At 35.8% G+C, this 17,475-nt stretch overlaps 1 protein-coding gene across 1 annotated transcript; it reads left to right on the top strand.

The window, feature by feature from the left end:
• The first annotated feature begins 16,261 nt into the window (after positions 1-16,261).
• On the top strand, positions 16,262-17,312 carry LOC121997820 (uncharacterized RNA-binding protein C17H9.04c-like). Its single transcript, XM_042552448.1, has 4 exons — positions 16,262-16,373; positions 16,453-16,821; positions 16,925-16,995; positions 17,085-17,312. Exons 2-4 carry the CDS (start codon positions 16,457-16,459, stop codon positions 17,096-17,098), a joined length of 450 nt encoding a protein of 149 aa, XP_042408382.1. The 5' UTR covers positions 16,262-16,373; positions 16,453-16,456; the 3' UTR covers positions 17,099-17,312.
• The last annotated feature ends 163 nt before the right edge of the window (positions 17,313-17,475 follow it).

The following is a 17,475-nucleotide window of genomic DNA, read 5'->3' on the forward strand; positions in this document are numbered from 1 at the left end:
ATTTAAAACTTCTCTTATAAAATTTCCTTTTTTAACATGGTGATAGAAACTTTAAATTTTAAAACTTCTCTTTCTTTTTTTCTAAACCATGAGGATGGTTTAAAAAAGGAAAGTTTTAAAACTTTTAAACTTTCTTTTAAAACATGTGGCCTAATTCAAATAAGGAAAGTTTTTAAATTTAAAATCTCTCTTTTAAAACTTGTAGTTTTCTACAAAGAGAAGATTTTAAAAATTCAAAACGCCCCTCCTTGTTTGAATTATTGTGGTCGGCCCCTACATGCTTGGGCACCAATCAAAGGGCCGACCCTTTAAGAGGAGATGTGGCCGACCATTGCTTGGTCACCAAGTAATGGACCGGCCCCCTTCTTGGACACCAAGATGAGTCTTTCTTTGGATGAACTTGAGGGTTTAATGAGGCTACGACAAGAACCTAGAGGAGAAATTGGTTTTGGCAATCCGATGAGCTTGAATATCCCATGTTCGCCCCGAACACACAACTCAAGTTCATCGATAATAACTCATTCCACTAGAGAGTTATTATCGCACTACCGCACCAATCCCAAATTACATTATGGGCTCCTTCTTACCATGAGCGTGCTAGTCTCCCTGTGTTTAAGATAATGAATGTCCACTAATTAAGTAAGTTACTGACAGCTCACTTAATTAATATCTATCTCCGAGAGTAGTACCACTCAACTTCATTGTCATATCGGACTAAGTCCACCTGTAGGGTTTAACATGACAATCCTTATGAGCTCCTCTTGGGGGCATCCTCAACCTAGATAACTAGGACACAGTTTCCTTCTATAATAAACAACACACACTATAAGTAATATCATTTCCCAACTTATCGGGCCTATTGATTTATCGAACTAAATCTCACCCTTTGATAAGTCAAAGAAATAAATACTAAATATATGTACTTGTTATTATATTAGGATTAAGAGCGCACACTTCCATAATAACTAAGGACTCGTTCTTTTATTAAGTCAGTATAAAAAGAACTTGCCTTAATTGGTCCTACTCAATACACTTAGAGTGTACTAGTGTAATTTATTAGTCAAGATAAACTAATACCTAATTACACTACGACTATTCCAATGGTTTGTTGCTTTCCATCTTAGTCGTGAGAAACTGTTTATAATTTATAAAGAGCTTATAACATGATCTTCTGTGTACGATACCACACACCATGTTATTTACGATATAAATTAATTGAATAACTACACTTAACATAAATGTAGATATTATTGACCAAAAATGATTCTTTATTTCAAAAATAAATGTTTACAAAAGCTAGACTTTTAGTATACACTCTAACAATCTCCCACTTATACTAAAAGACTAGGCTGTCATATCTGTTGTCATATATCTGATTCTCATCCCCTCCACATGCCGATCAAAAAGCTTTCGCCGGAAGGGCCTTAGTGAAAGGATCTGCCAGGTTATCTGCTGATGCAATCTTGACTACGACAACTTCTCCTCGCTTGACGATGTCTCGTATCTTGTGGTACTTGCTCTCTATATGTTTGCTTGCCTTATGGGTTCGTGGTTCCTTCGAGTTTGCAACTGCATCGCTATTATCACAATAAATTGTGATGATTTTGGGCAAACCAGGAATCACACCTAAGCCCATTAGAAAGTTCCTGAGCCATACAGTTTCTTTGGCTGCCTCAGAGGTTGCCACATACTCAGCTTCCATGGTTGAGTCCGAAACGCATTTTTGCTTAACACTCCTCTATGCAATGGCTCCACCTCTTAGAGTAAACACATAGCCTGACGTAGACTTACTATTGTCCCTATCTGATTGGAAGTCTGAATCCGTGTAACCCACAAGGAGCAAATCGTCTGCTTGGTAAACTAGCATATAATCTCTAGTCCTTCTCAGGTACTTCAATATATGCTTTACAGCAGTCCAATGTCCTTATCCAGAGTTACTCTGATATCTGCTAACCATGCCCACGGCAAAACAGATATCAGGTCTCGTACACAACATTGCATACATTAGGCTTCCTACAGCTGAAGCATAAGGAACCACCTTCATGTCCTCTATCTCCTTTGATGTCTTCGGAGACATCTCTTTAGATAGAGCTACTCCATGCCTAAAAAGTAAGAAACCTTTTTTGGAGTTCTGCATGCTAAAATGAGCAAGGATTGTATCTATATATAAAACTTGAGATAGATACAACATTCTTTTCTTGCGATCCCTTATAACTTTGATCCCAAGAATATGTCCACATTCTCCTAAGCCCTTCATATCAAATTGTTTGGATAACTATACCCTTAAATCCGATAATACTTTGACATTATTGCCAATTAATAAAATATCATCTACGTATAGTACAAGAAATACCACCACGTTTCCGTTACACTTCTTGTATACACAAGACTCATCCGGACACTGAATAAATTCATATGACTGGATTACTTCATTAAACTGGATGTTCCAAGATCTTGAAGCTTGCTTTCATCCATAAATGGACCGATTCATCTTACACACTAGATGTTCTTTGCCTTTTTCAATGAATCCCTCTGGTTGCTTCATATAGATGTTTTCTTCAAGACTTCCATTAAGGAAAGCTGTCTTGACATCCATTTGCCAAATCTCATAATCCATATGAGCAGCAATGGATAAGAATATCCGAATAGACTTTAGCATAGCTACCGGCGAAAAAGTCTCCTCATAATTGATTCCCTCTTTTTGATTATACCCTTTCACAACAAGCCTTGCTTTGAAGGTTTCTACCTTCCCGTCTGCCCCTCTTTTCCTTTTATAGATCCACTTGCATCCAACGGCTTTTACACCATCAGGTGGTCCTACAAGCTCCTAGACCTTATTAGAATACATAGACTCTATTTCAGAATTCATTGCCTTTTGCCAAGATACTGCATCTATATCTTGGAGTGCTTCGTCATATATCCGGGGATCAGGTTCATGTTTACCCGGGATCAAGTCCAAAGACTCTCCCAAAAATATGAATCTCTCAGGTTGCCTTACAACCCTCCCATTATGATGAGACACTGTCTCTGGTTGTGTATCATGTGTGACACGTGTTGCAGTTTCTTGTGGTACTTCATCTTGTACTGTTAGTACTAAAGTAGACGTGTCATCTCTTATTTCTTTTAGAACTATTTCACTCATGGGCTTATGTTTCATTACATAATCTTCTTCTAAAAATCGAGCATTGGTACTAACAATGATCTTCTGATTTTTAGGATTATAAAATAAACCACCTTTCGTTCCCTTAGGATATCCCACAAACAGACAAACTTATGTACGTGATTCCAACTTGTCAGTATCTCCCTTCAGCACATGTGTTGGACTACCCTATATCCGGATATGATTTAGACTAGACTTACGCCCATTTCATAGTTTCATGGGAGTAGAAGGAACTGTTTTAGAAGGTACCATATTCAGAATGTACACTACTGTTTCCAGAGCATATCCCCAAAACGAATTTGGTAATTCTGAATAACTCATCATCGATCTAACTATTTCCATAAGAGTCATATTCCTTCGTTCTGCCACACCATTCTGTTGGGGGTGTACCAGATGCAGACAATTGAGATTGAATCCTGACTTCTGATAAATAACTCCTAAACTCTCGAAAGAGGTATTCGCCACCATGGTCAGACCGTAGTGTCTTGATACTTTTACCAAGACGTTTCTCCACATCAGCCCTATATTCTTTGAACTCATCAAAGCATTCAGACTTGCGGCGCATCAAGTAAATATATCCATATCTCGAATAATCGTCTATAAAAGAGACGAAGTTTTCATGACCACCTCTTGCCTGGATAGACATAGGACCACACAAATCAGAATGAACCAATTCTAACGCATCTTTGGCTCTATACCCCTTGGCTTTAAAAGGTCTCTTGGTCATTTTACCTTCCAAGCAGGATTCACATGTTGGAAAGTTTTCCAACTCTAATGAACCCAAGAGTCCATCGGCTACAAGCCTTTGAATCCTACTTAAGTTAATATGACCAAGCCTTAGATGCCAAAGATACGTTTGGTTCATTTCCGAAGGTTCTTTTCTCTTATTAGAGTTAGAAGATGTGTTATTAATTTTCATATTTTGCATTGTGGGAGAAATTGGATTTAAAGTATATAAATTGCCAACCAATGCACCAGAACAGATAATCACCTTATTTCTCTTTATAACCACATTGTTACTAAAAGAAATAGAATATCCATCCAAATACAGTTTAGAAACTGAAATTAAATTCTTTCTAAAATTGGGTACATAAAGATAATTTCTTAAAATCAAACTTTTATTCCTATCAAAAGATAAGTAGACGTCTCCCACTGCAACAACCGCCACCTTAATAACATTGCCCATGTAGACGGTTATCTCTCCTTCAAATAGACGTCGGGTTTCTTGGAACCCCTGCAAAGAATTGCAGACATGATCAGTGGCTCCCGTATCTACACACCAGGTGCTGGTAGATAACACCGCTAAACATGTTTCAACTACTAGAGCATGAGATATACCTTTATTGTTCTGATTCCTACGAGGACAGTCCGCCTTCCAATGTCCTGACTGTTTGCAGATGAAGCACTTGCCCTTCGACTTCTTCATTCCAGTTTTTTGTCCTGTACCCTGAGGTTTATTCACTCTCTTTGCTGAAAAGACCTGTTTCTTCTTCTTCTTGCCTTTCGGCTTAGAAATAGAACCATTTTCAGCATAGTGAATCTGAGAACTGTAATGAAATATACCTTTTGCTGCCTGTAGTTCTGTCAGAAGTTCTGCCAATGTATACTCTCTTTTGTTCATGTTATAGTTCAGGCGGAACTGCTCAAAACTTCTGGGTAACGTTTGGAGAATTATATCGACCTGGGTTTCCCTATCGATTTCTTCTCTAAGGACTTGTATTTCATTCAGATAAGCCATCATTTTGAGGATATGATCCCTTATGGGTGTCCCCTCCGACATGGTGGATGTCATTAACTTTCTCATTGCCTCTTGCCTAGCAGTCCGACTCTGGTGCCCAAAGAGTTTTTTGAGATTGTTCATTATATCATAAGCAGTTGGTAAATCTTGATGCTGATGTTGTAATACATTTGACATTGAAGTCAAAATGTAACACCGCGTCATCTTATCTGCTTTTACCCATTTCTTATGATACTCAATCTCCTCTTGGGTAGATTCACCATTAGGCGCTTCAGGGCAAGCCTCAGTCAGTACAAACTTATAGCTCTCAGCAGTTAGAACAATGTCCAGGTTCCTTTTCCAATCTATATAATTATGACCAGTAAGTTTGTTTTCTTTTATTATGATGGCTAGTGGGTTGAAAGTCATCCTAAGAATCACAAAAATAACTTTGGTCAGGACTCTAAATTTAAAATAATATTGATTCCTCAAACAATACTATTTAAATTTACCAACACCTCAAAACACCGTGAATATTGCATGCCACGTTAGTGTGGACGTATACAAATTCATCATTTGTAAAAGGAGGGTGTAACCCATTAATTTTATTATCTTGTCATCCTAACTTTATGACAAATAAAATTAATAGTTGGTTTCACTTTGGTCACACAAAATAATAGTAGTGACTCCGTTGGGGAGGATACTATTGAATGCGTCTAAGTGTATACCATTACTTGATACTTAGTCCATTAAATAGGATTGTTCCCCTTCAGTTGGAGAAGATCACACGTTCCTAAATAATTTCCTATAACCATCCCTAAAGGAAGTTTGTGTTGGTTAGTCCTAGGAAAATGTACTGGTTCCACTGTACAAAATTTTTTATACAAGTGTCGAATCTTTCCTTAAATAACCTATTGTGTCCTTTAGAAGTTAAATTAGGAATCACAGACGGAAATTAACATCATTGATTCCAAATTTAACTTATCTGCTCTTAATGGTTTAGATTTGAATCGCAAGCAGAACTTAACACTATTGATTCAAATCCACCTATGATATTAATTCCATTAAATATTAATTTCCAAAATTAGCTTCCAAGACTGCATGACGAGACACATGACCTTCTTGGATATGGGAGCAACCACCACCGTCTAGTCAAAGCCTTTTAAGGAAAGCTAATATTTAATTTCCTTAAATAACTCTAGGTTAACCAAAAAGAACAATCGAATCACAAATTTGAAAAAGAAGAAAACACAAACTCGAAAAATAAATTCGATAAACTAGATGTAATTACCTCTTGTATTTAGAATTCTTACAAAGAAAATAACTAGTATGATGCGGAAGAAAATTACTAGTTATACCTTCTCTTTGTAAGCTAATGACCTCGAGATCTTCTGCCGTATTTCTTGTCTCGCCTTGGATGTTGTGTGGGCGACGATCCTCCAAGATGAACACCACCCAAAAGCTTCCTCCTCTTCTTCTAAAATCCGGCCACCACCACCACCAAGGAGAAGAGAGCAAAAGGGAAAAGAGAAGGGAGAGAGGGGCCGACAACTTGAGATCTCCAAGCAAAAGAATAAGAGTTGTGTCTCATGAAACCCCCTCACCCCTTCTTTTATATTAGTTGCCCAAGGCAAATAAGGGAAGAATTTTTACAAAAATTAAAATCTTCCTCTAATTTTCCTTTTCCCTTTTAATTTTTCTTTTTCTTTTCTCTTGATTGAATCAATCACCATATTAATTTTTTTAATGATTTTTTTATTTAATTATGGTCGGCCCCTTGCTTGGGCACCAAGCAAGGTGGCCGACCACCTCATCAAGAGAAAAGGAAATATATTTTTTAAAAAATTTTACAAGAAGAAAACTTCTTATAAAATTTACAAGCTCTCTTTCCTAAAGTAGGAGTTAAAAAAAGGAAAGTTTTAAAAATTAAAACCATGTTTTAAAATTTAAAACTTCTCTTATAAAATTTCCTTTTTAAATATGATGATAGAAAATTTTAATTTTAAAACTTATCTTCTTTTTTTTTTTAAACCATGAGGATGGTTAAAAAAGGAAAGTTTTAAAACTTTTAAAACTCTTTATTAAAATATGTGGCCAAATTCAAATAAGGAAAGTTTTTAAAATTAAAATATCTCTTTTAAAACTTATAGTTTTCTACAAAGAGAAGATTTTAAAAATTTAAAAACAACCCTCCTTGTTTGAATATTGTGGTCGGCCCCTTCATGCTTGGTCACCAACCGAAGGGACGACCCCTATAGAAGAGGATGTGGCCGGCCCTTGCTTGGTCACCAAGCATTGGACCGGCCCACTTCTTAGGCACCAAGAAGAGCCTTACATTTGGATGGACTTGAGGCTATAATGAGGCTACGACAGGGACCTAGAGGAGAAATTGGTTTTGACCTTCCAATAAGCTTGAGTATCCCGTGTTCGCCCCGAACACACAACTCAAGTTCATCGATAATAACTCATTCCACTAGTTATTATAGCACTACTGCACCAATCCCAAATTACATTATGGGTTCTTTCTTATCATGAGTGTGTTAGTCTCCCTGTGTTTAAGATTATGAATGTCCACTAATTAAGTAAGTTACTAACAACTCACTTAATTAATATCTAGCTCCAAGAGTAGTACCACTCAACTTCATTGTCATGTTGGACTAAGTCCACCTGCAGGGTTTAACATAACAATCCTTATGAGCTCCTCTTGGGGATATTCTCAACCTAGATAACTAGGACACAGATTCCTTCTATAATCAACAACACACACTATAAATAATATCATTTCTCAACTTATCGGGTATATTGATTTATCGAGCTAAACCTCACCCTTTGATAAGTCAAAGAAATAAACATTAAATATATGTGCTTGTTATTATATTAGGATTAAGAGCACACACTTCCATAATAACTAAGGTCCAGTTCTTTTATTAAGTCAGTACAAAAAGAACTTACTTAAAATGGTCATACTCAATACACTTAGAGTGTACCAGTGTAATTTATTAATCAAGATAAACTAATACTTAATTACACTACGACTATTCTGATGGTTTGTTCCTTTCCATCTTAGTCATGAGCAACTGTTTATAATTTATAGAGAACCGACAGCATGATCTTCTGAGTGTGTCATCACACTCCATGTTATCTACTATATAAATTAATTGAACAATTACATTTAACAAATAAATGCAGATATTGACCAATGTGATTCTTTTATTTCAAAAATAAATGTTTACAAAAACTAGGCTTTTAGTATACACTCTAACAGTTTAATCTAGTGATCCACAACAAACCCATCCATTGTGGAGGCACTCAAAGCCAACACGCAAGCTTGTTGCATCACTTACAAACCAGTAATGGAGACCATGGGATTTATTTAAAAATCTCTCTCCCACTTAGTTATTTAAAGTGAGGAATTTTAAACTATCCTAGCATACATCACATGCATACACACACATCACAGTAAATAAAAGCAATAAATTTGGAAATTAATTTTCCAACTATTATGGCATTTTTCCATCACTGTCCTCCATGTGCTCTAACCCTAGTTGCTGCCATCTTTAGCCACCGCCATCGGGTCGAGTTGTCGCATCTATCTTACTTCTTATTCCGCTGCACCTCTGGTGCTCCAAAAGTACCATGCCTCACAAGTATCTGATCCGCGACAAAAATAGAATTTTACAAATATCGATCCTATATTCCACAAGGGATGTACATGTAATCTAGATCGAAAATAAAATTCAAAAATCCTAGGACTAATACAGCTTCTACTATATTAGTTACATACAATCATGCACACACAAAATATTGCCCTTGACATGTCCAAGGGTCCAATCACACACAATATCTATAAGCCATAATAGTTGGAGTCCTGCAACTAAAGAGTTAGCATATCCTACAATTATACTGCCTAAATTATGTATGACATGTGCATAATTAATTTGAATTCTAAACACACAGAGCCAAACCCTAGCTCTGATACCAATTGTTGGTTAGTCCTAGGAAAAAGATACTGGTTCCACTGTATAAAAATTTTGTACAAGTGTCGAACCTTTCCTTAAATAACCTATTGTGTTCTTTAGAAATTAAATTAGGAATCGCAGACAGAACTTAACATCATTGATTCCAAATTTAACTTATCTGTTTTTGATGGTTTAGATTTGGATGGCAAGCGGAACTTAACACTATTGATCCAAATCTACCTATGTTATTAATTCCATTAAATATTAATTTCCAAAATTGGCTTCCAGGACTGCATGGCGAGGCACATGGCCTTCTTGGAATGGGAGCATCCACCACCGCCTAGACAAAGCCTTTTAAGGAAAGCTAATATTTAATTTTCTTAAATAACTCTAGGTTAACCAAAAAGAATAATAGAATCACAAATTCAAAAAATAAAGAAAACACAAACTCGAAAAATAAATTTGAAAAACTAGATCTAATGCCTCTTGTGTTTGGAATTCTTACAAAGAGAAATAACTAGCATGATGTGGAAAATAATTGCTAATTATACCTTCTCTTTGTATGCTAATGACCTCGAGATCTTCTGCCGTATTCCTCGCCTCACCTTGGACGTCGTGTGGGTGATGATCCTCCAAGATGAACACCACCCAAAAGCTTTCTTCCTCTTCCTCTAAAATCCGACCACCACCACCACCAAGGAAAAGAGAGCAAAAGGGAAAAGAAGAGGGGAGAGGGAGGGCCGGCCACCTAGAGAGACTCCACCAAGAGAATAAGAATTGATGTCTCATGAGGCCTCCTCACCCCTTCTTTTATGTTACTTGCCCAAGGCAAATAAGGAAAGACTTTTTACCAAAGTTAAAATCTTCCTCATGGTTTTCCTTTTCCCTTTTAATTTTTTCCTTTTCTTTTCTCTTGATTAAATCAATCACCAAATCATGGATTTGGTTTTAATTTTAATTGGTCGGCCCCTTGCTTGGGCACCAAGCAAGGTGGCCGGCCACCTTATCAAGAAAAAAGAAAAATAATTAATTTTTTTTATAAAATTTTATAATCCCTTATAAAACTTTACAAGCTCTCTTCTAATTTTCTGAAGTAGGAGTTAAAAAAGGAAAGTTTTAAAATTAAAACCATGTTTTAAAATTTAAAACTTCTCTTATAAAATTTTCTTTTTTAACATGGTGATAGAAAATTTAAATTTTAAAACTTCTCTTCCTTTTTTTCTAAACCATGAGAATGATTTAAAAAAGGAAAGTTTTAAAACTTTTAAATTTTCTTTTAAAACATGTGACCTAATTCAAATAAGGAAAGTTTTTAAATTTAAAATCTCTCTTTTAAAACTTGTAGTTTTCTACAAAGAGAAGATTTTAAAAATTCAAAACACCCCTCCTTGTTTGAATTATTGTGGCCGACCCCTACATGCTTGGGTACTAAGCAAAGGGCCGACCCTTTAAGAGGAGATGTGGTCGGCCATTGCTTGGTCACCAAGCAATGGACCGACCCCCTTCTTGGACACCAAGATGAGCCTTTCTTTAGATGGACTTGAGGGTTTAATGAGGCTACGACAGGGACCTAGAGGAGAAATTGGTTTTGGCCTTCCATTGAGCTTGAGTATCCCATGTTCACCCTGAACACACAACTCAAGTTCATCGATAATAACTCATTCCACTAGAGAGTTATTATCGCACTACCGCACCAATTCCAAATTACATTATGGGCTCCTTCTTACTATGAGTATGTTAGTCTCTCTGTGTTTAAGATAACGAATGTCCACTAATTAAGTAAGTTACTGACAACTCACTTAATTAATATCTATCTCCGAGAGTAGTACCACTCAACTTCATTATCATGTCGGACTAAGTCCACCTGCAGGGTTTAACATGACAATCCTTATGAGCTCCTCTTGGGGACATTCTCAACCTAGATAACTAGGACACAGTTTCCTTCTATAATCAACAACACATACTATAAGTAATATCATTTCCCAACTTATCAGGCCTATTGATTTATCAAACTAAATCTCATCATTTGATAAGTCAAAGAAATAAATACTAAATATATGTGTTTGTTATTATATTAGGATTAAGAGCACACACTTTCATAATAACTAAGGACTCGTTCTTTTATTAAGTCAGTATAAAAAGAACTTACCTTAATTGGTCCTACTCAATACACTTAGAGTGTACTAGTGTAATTTATTAGTCAAGATAAACTAATACCTAATTACACTACGACTATTCCAATGGTTTGTTCCTTTCCATCTTAGTCGTGAGCTACTGCTTATAATTTATAAAGAGTTGATAACATGATCTTCTGTGTGCGACACCACACACCATGTTATTTACGATATAAATTAATTGAACAACTACACTTAACATAAATGTAGATATTATTGACCAAAAGTGATTCTTTATTTCAAAAATAAATGTTTACAAAAGATAGGCTTTTAGTATACACTCTAACACAAATATAGTAAGTCTTCAGTAATTGAAATCAGTTTCTGATTTCTATCCGGAACATGATAAGTCTTCCGATTATTATCTTGGATTGCTATCTTTATCGTCATTATCCTCGACAAATTTAACGGAATGTGCAACACATTGAGTTTTGTTGGCAATCTATAAAACCATTGTCTGGATAATAATTCTGTGAAGAAGTAAGCAACTTGATCTTGTAAAGATGTAGGAGACTGGCAATTGTTTAGCTATTACACATTCCTGTATAATGTGAACATCTATCTCCACATGTTTTGTGTGAGCATGAAAAATTGATTTTGTAGTAAGATATATTACTCCAATATTATCACACCATATTTTAAATATAATATCAGTAGAAAGATGTAATTCTAAAAGAAGAGATTGGAGCCAAATGATTTCAGACGTTATATTAGCAAAAATTTTTATATTCAACTTCAATACTTGATCGAGATATAGTAGGTTGCTTTTTAAAATGTCATGAGATAATATTTCATTCAAGAAATATTGCATATCCACCAGTAGAATATTTGTCTTTAGGAGAGATAGCTTAACCTACATCACTAAATGCATTCAACTCCCATGAGGAACATTGATATAAAAAGAAACCATGAATAATAGTGCTTTTGTGATAGCAAAGGATCCTCTTAACTCCTTTCTAATGCTGTTCAGTGGGAGAATACATAAATTGATAAGCCAAAAGTGATATTGGATGTGCGATAGTGGCATATTGTTAGGCTCTAATATATTTGAGGATCGGCTAAAGTAGGAGATGATGAAGGTGCATAAAATTTACCTATTACAATCGATGTAGAGATAGAATGTGCACCATCCATTTTAGTTCGTTGAAAAATTTCAGTAATATATTTGCTTTGTGATAGGAGACAACCATCAAAATTAGAGAAAATCTCAAAACCAAGAAAGAAATGGGTCGTGCCGAGATCTCTAATAGGAAATTCTTGATTAAGAAGATAAAGTAGAGTAGTGATGTCTTCTTGATCATTGTCGCTTAGAAGAATATCATCCACACAAATTAGGAGAAAAAACATAAAGCTGACATTGCATTTATAAAATAAAGAGGAGTTAATCATTGAGCCAGAGAACCCTTGAATGTGTAGCCAAGTATAAAGATAATGAAATCATGCATCAGGGGCTTATCGAAAACTATATAAGGATTCCTTCAATTGACAAATCTGTGTTGAAAGTTGTGGATGAATAACCTAGGTGACTGCTCTATATACACGATTTCCTCAAGATGACCATGAAAAAAGGCATTGGAAACTTCTAATTGGTGTATCCATCAGTTGGAGCTAACAGTTATAGATAGTAATAATTTGACGGTTGTAACCTTAATAATTGGATTGAATGTATCATTAAAGTTAAAACCTGACTGTTGATTGAATCCTTTTGCCACAAGATGAGTTTTATATCATTCAAGAGAGCCATTAGCACCATACTTGAGACAGAAGACCCATTTGGAATCCACAATATTTATGGAAGCAGTGTGAGAAAATAAATACCAGCTCCATTGTAAAGGAGAGCATCAAATTCTGTAGTCATCGTATCATACCAATTTGGATCCTTAACAGCCTGTGTAAAGTATGTTGGTTTAATAGATTTTGAAGAGACCACTAGAACCCGTGAAAGGGGTATCAAGTGGCCTTTGGTGGGCATCGTGCATAGATATCACTTAAATAAAGTGTGTGTCAAGTAGCATCTTCATCAGAATCACTTGTTGAACAAGGCGAGGGGTTAGTCTAGGAATGTGAAGATGTGATATATGGCATATTTGAGGAAAGAAGCAAATTATTCTCGTGATTGGATGATGTATTAGAAGAACAAGAAGGGGAGGCCTCAAAGATTGGAAAAGATAGACTTGGACCCAAAATACCATCACCTCATGTATTAGTATCATTTCTCAATAGAGGAGATAAATGTTGCATGCTTGTTGTAAAGGTGGGTGGTACCAAATATGTGCCACTTGTTTCTAGAAGAGAGGATGAGTGAGCTACTAAAAAAGGATAGAGAGACTCATCAAAAATAACATGTCAGGAAATATAAATGTGTCAGGTTAGTATATATAAGTAATAATATCCATGATGTAAATTGCTATAACCAAGGACAATACACTGTTATGAACTAGAGTCTAACTTATGTTTAGAGTAGGGACATAACCACGGATAACATGTGCAACCAAAGACTCGAAAAAATTATTTTCCTAAGATTGATTATAAACTTCTCTAATGGACACTTTTGATCAAGAAATGGAGTGGGAAGGTGATTTATGAGGTAAATTACATGCTAACAGCTTCATCCTAGAATTTATGAGGAACTAATGCATAATTAAGAAGAGATAAAGTTGTTTCCACTATATATAGATGTTTTCTTTCAGCAAAATCATTTTATTTAGGGGTGTGAGGACAAAAAACTCGATGAACAATTCCACAAGATGCAAGATGACGATGAAGAGCTTGATGCTCACCTCCCCAATCAAAATGAAAAATAAGTATTTTGCTACCAAAATAATGTTCAACTTGGTTTTGAAAATGATAAAATATGTCTAGTAAATCAGATTTTCACTTCATAGGATAGAGCTAATTGAATTTGCTAAAATGGTCAATAAAAGTTGCATAATATAGAAAACTTTGATTAGACAGGATATGCGCAAGACCTCAAATATCAAAATGAATTATTTCAAGAGGGAAATTAGAAATATGATTAGATAGAGAAAAAGGTAACTTATGACTCTTGGCTTTCAAGCATGCCTTACATAAATGAGGTAATGAGGTATATGAAGTAGGCAAACAAAATTAACTTATGATTCTTTGAACAATACGTAAAGAAGGATGACTAGGATAAACATGGCAAATTGGTTTTTTAGTGCGTTCACCATTAAAAACTTTAAAAGAAGGACATTGAAGATGATAGAGACCATTTTAACCTTGGCATGAAGTAAAATAGTGCATGTGATTCTATTTTTTACAAGGCAATGATCAAGAAGAAATTTAAAGAAAATATTGTTATCAAGACTAAATTGACGGGTAGAAAATAAATTTTTAGTAATAGACGGAACATAAAAGATATTGCACATGTGAAAAGTTCGATTAAATGACTGAAAATGTGTATTTTCATAATTAAAAATTTATAAACCTGTGTCATCATCTACTTGTACCATATCCTAACCATGATAGGCTATGATTTCTATAATGATGCAATGGTTTGGAGTGGCATGATGAATTGTTTCGGTGTCAAGATATCATCCCATATGTGAAGATTTCACTAATAAAAGAATGGATATAGAGGGAATTTAAAGGGAAATTAATCTGTGGACTGGTGGAGGACCATGACTCTGATATCGTGACAGAACGCAAAGAGGAGGAACATAAAAAGGGTAAAGAGAAAGTAATCACTTTCTTTTATTGATTAATTGTTGCAGACCAACAAACTTATTTATACAAATTATTAAGATAATATATAGAAAATATCACAATAAATACGGTAATAATAAATATACCATGCAATCTTAGTTATTATAGAAGTAATGATAAATATTGTGGTGATTTCTATCCAAATATCGTAAGTCTTCAATAATTGAAATTAGTTTTTGATTTTTATCTGGAACATGATAAGTATTTTGTATATTATCCTAGACTGTTATCTTTGTCGTCATTACGTGGATTGTCAAAGCATGTGGAGCGACATCATTGACATAAGGTGATCCCACACGATCTTCTACAGTATAGAACATGGATGGCATGACCCTTATAGACAACGATGTGACACTTCCTTTACTAAGATATGGTGTCTAATTAATGAGAGAAGTACTCTTCCTTCTTCAACAGTATTATAATAGGAAATCACTCCTGCGAGCAGAGATATGCTTATACGCTCACATACACACGCCTATAAATTTCTGTGTTTTCCTTACCTACTGTTCTTCTTTTCCACCTCCTCTATCGGAGACTTGAGTGTCAGAGTAGACGAGCCGAGGCATCTCCGACCTCCATTCTAACTCTCTTTCTCTCTCTTTTGCTTCCTCAGCTGCAGCAAGTGCTCCTTGTGATCTAGGTCCCTCCTTCTTTCTCTCCTTGGCTGTAAGGTGACAACTCGTCGATGGCTCATTCTTCGGTGATTTCAGACAAGAACACTTGATATATTCTAATATTTATTATATTTTTCATAACTTTGTCCCATATGTAAAATATAATCATGGTTTGTCAAATATAAGTTCATTTTATATATATACCTGCACACCTAAAAAAAATTATTCGATTTGAAATTTTTTTATGTTTAATACTATAACTCAACCCCTAAACCCTAAAGGCAAAAGGTTATTGACGTAACTGAGAGCTTAAAAAAATAAACAACAATAAAAAGAAAATCACCGTGCACATCCCTCTAGAGGCGCTCACCTGGGCGTCCAGGATAAAAACGCTAATTCTCAGTGAGTCACAAAGGATTAAATGTGTGTGTGTGTGAAAGAAAGAAGGTATTTATAGCTAACCATTTTGCAAAATGATTACAATGTCAATGCTTGGTTCTAATTCATTTTTGGGTTCAATTTCTATCTAAAATATCAAAACATTTATAATGTAGATAGTGGAGACTTAGGTACTTAAGCATACAAGGAAACTATATATCAAAAGTGAAAAGGGAGGGAAGTTTGATCAATCAAAAGTATAAGTGAATCTATGCATGCTTATTAGCTCTAAATCAAACATAAGACTAGAAGAAAATGTGGATATAAATTATCTGGCCGTCTAATCAATTTTTTGACATTTTAGATTGAATTAATTGTGCTCCATTAAACTATGTCTATGAACAGTGATGGTATATGTCAAAAGAGGTAAAGGAGAAAACAAGGACAGCACCAAATCTTGATTCCAAAATTATGTTCTCAATTATTGAGTCCTATATGCAAGTATAAAAGCCCACCCCCAGCCTCCTCCTAATAACACCACACAGCCTTAACAAATATATTAACTCATCATATATACCTTCTCTCTCTCTCTCTCTCTCTCTCTCTCTCTCTAATTATATATAATTAACTCTCTTATTTAGACAGGTAATTATTAAATGATTTAATTAATTAACTACATTTTTAATTTACTCAAGCGTACGTTCTCATGTTAATTAATTTGCAGGGAGATGAGCAGGTGGCCGGGCGACTGGAACTGCAGCACGTGCCAGCATCACAATTTCAGCCGCCGCGACACGTGCCAGCATTGCGGCTTCTCGAGGTCCGGATGCGGCGGTGACCTCCTCGTGGGCGGCTTCGGCGGGGGCTCCTCTTTCGCCTTCTCCACCGCCGCCGCCGCCGCTGTCGAAGTCCGGCCCGGCGACTGGTACTGCTTCTGCGGCGGCCACAACTTCGCCAGCCGCTCGAACTGCCACAAGTGCGGCGGAATCAAGGAGTCCTCCGCCGTCGGGTGCTTCGACGTCGCCGCCGGCAATGACGCGCCTAGCCCGCGCGCGCCCGCCGAATGGAAGTCCGGCGACTGGCTGTGCACGAGGTACAGCACGCAAACGGCGTAATTACGCGTTGGGATTTACTAATTAATACTAAAAATTAAATTACTTAAACAATTAATAATTTATTTATTTATTTATTTTCAGATCTGGCTGCAATCAGCACAACTTTGCGAGCAGGAGGGAATGTTTTCGCTGCAAGGCACCGAGGGGAGGTGGTGAGTAATTAATTAATTAACCAAGGCAATTACTTACTTAATTATCGTTAGTACTGATGTGATTGATCACAGTAGTTCTTGTTCATCAGGAATCCTGCATTAATTAATGACTCCGAGGAGAAGAAGAACACAGAGAGCTAAATGAGCAAATGTTACGTACGGCCTAATTAGTAGTTAATTACTTTGCTATTTACGAGTTTTAAGTGCTATGAATGTATGGTTGATGGAGTTCCTCATCTCCACAAAAGGTGATGGAATTGGAATGTTCTCTTTTGATGTATTTTAATATGATTGGGAAAGATATATGATATGATATATATACGCCGTGTTTTGGAGGGGAAAATAATGTTTTAAAGAAAATCAAAAAAGAGGAAAGAAGGGAAAATGTTCTTTGGAGCAGTGTAATCGCCTTTTAGTGAAGTTCTATAACCTAAAATTAAAAATTCGCCAATCGACTTTTTAAATTCAAGGTCAAAAAGT

Source organism: Zingiber officinale, chromosome 6A (assembly GCF_018446385.1).
Source record: "Zingiber officinale cultivar Zhangliang chromosome 6A, Zo_v1.1, whole genome shotgun sequence".
Taxonomy (NCBI): Eukaryota; Viridiplantae; Streptophyta; class Magnoliopsida; order Zingiberales; family Zingiberaceae; genus Zingiber; species Zingiber officinale.

Coding starts and splice junctions, on each gene's coding strand:
- LOC121997820 (XM_042552448.1), top strand. CDS start 16,457: ATGAGCAGGTGGCCGGGCGACTGGAACTGCAGCACGTGCCAGCATCAC. Junction 16,822..16,924: donor GGCGACTGGCTGTGCACGAG/GTACAGCACGCA, acceptor ATTTATTTTCAG/ATCTGGCTGCAATCAGCACA.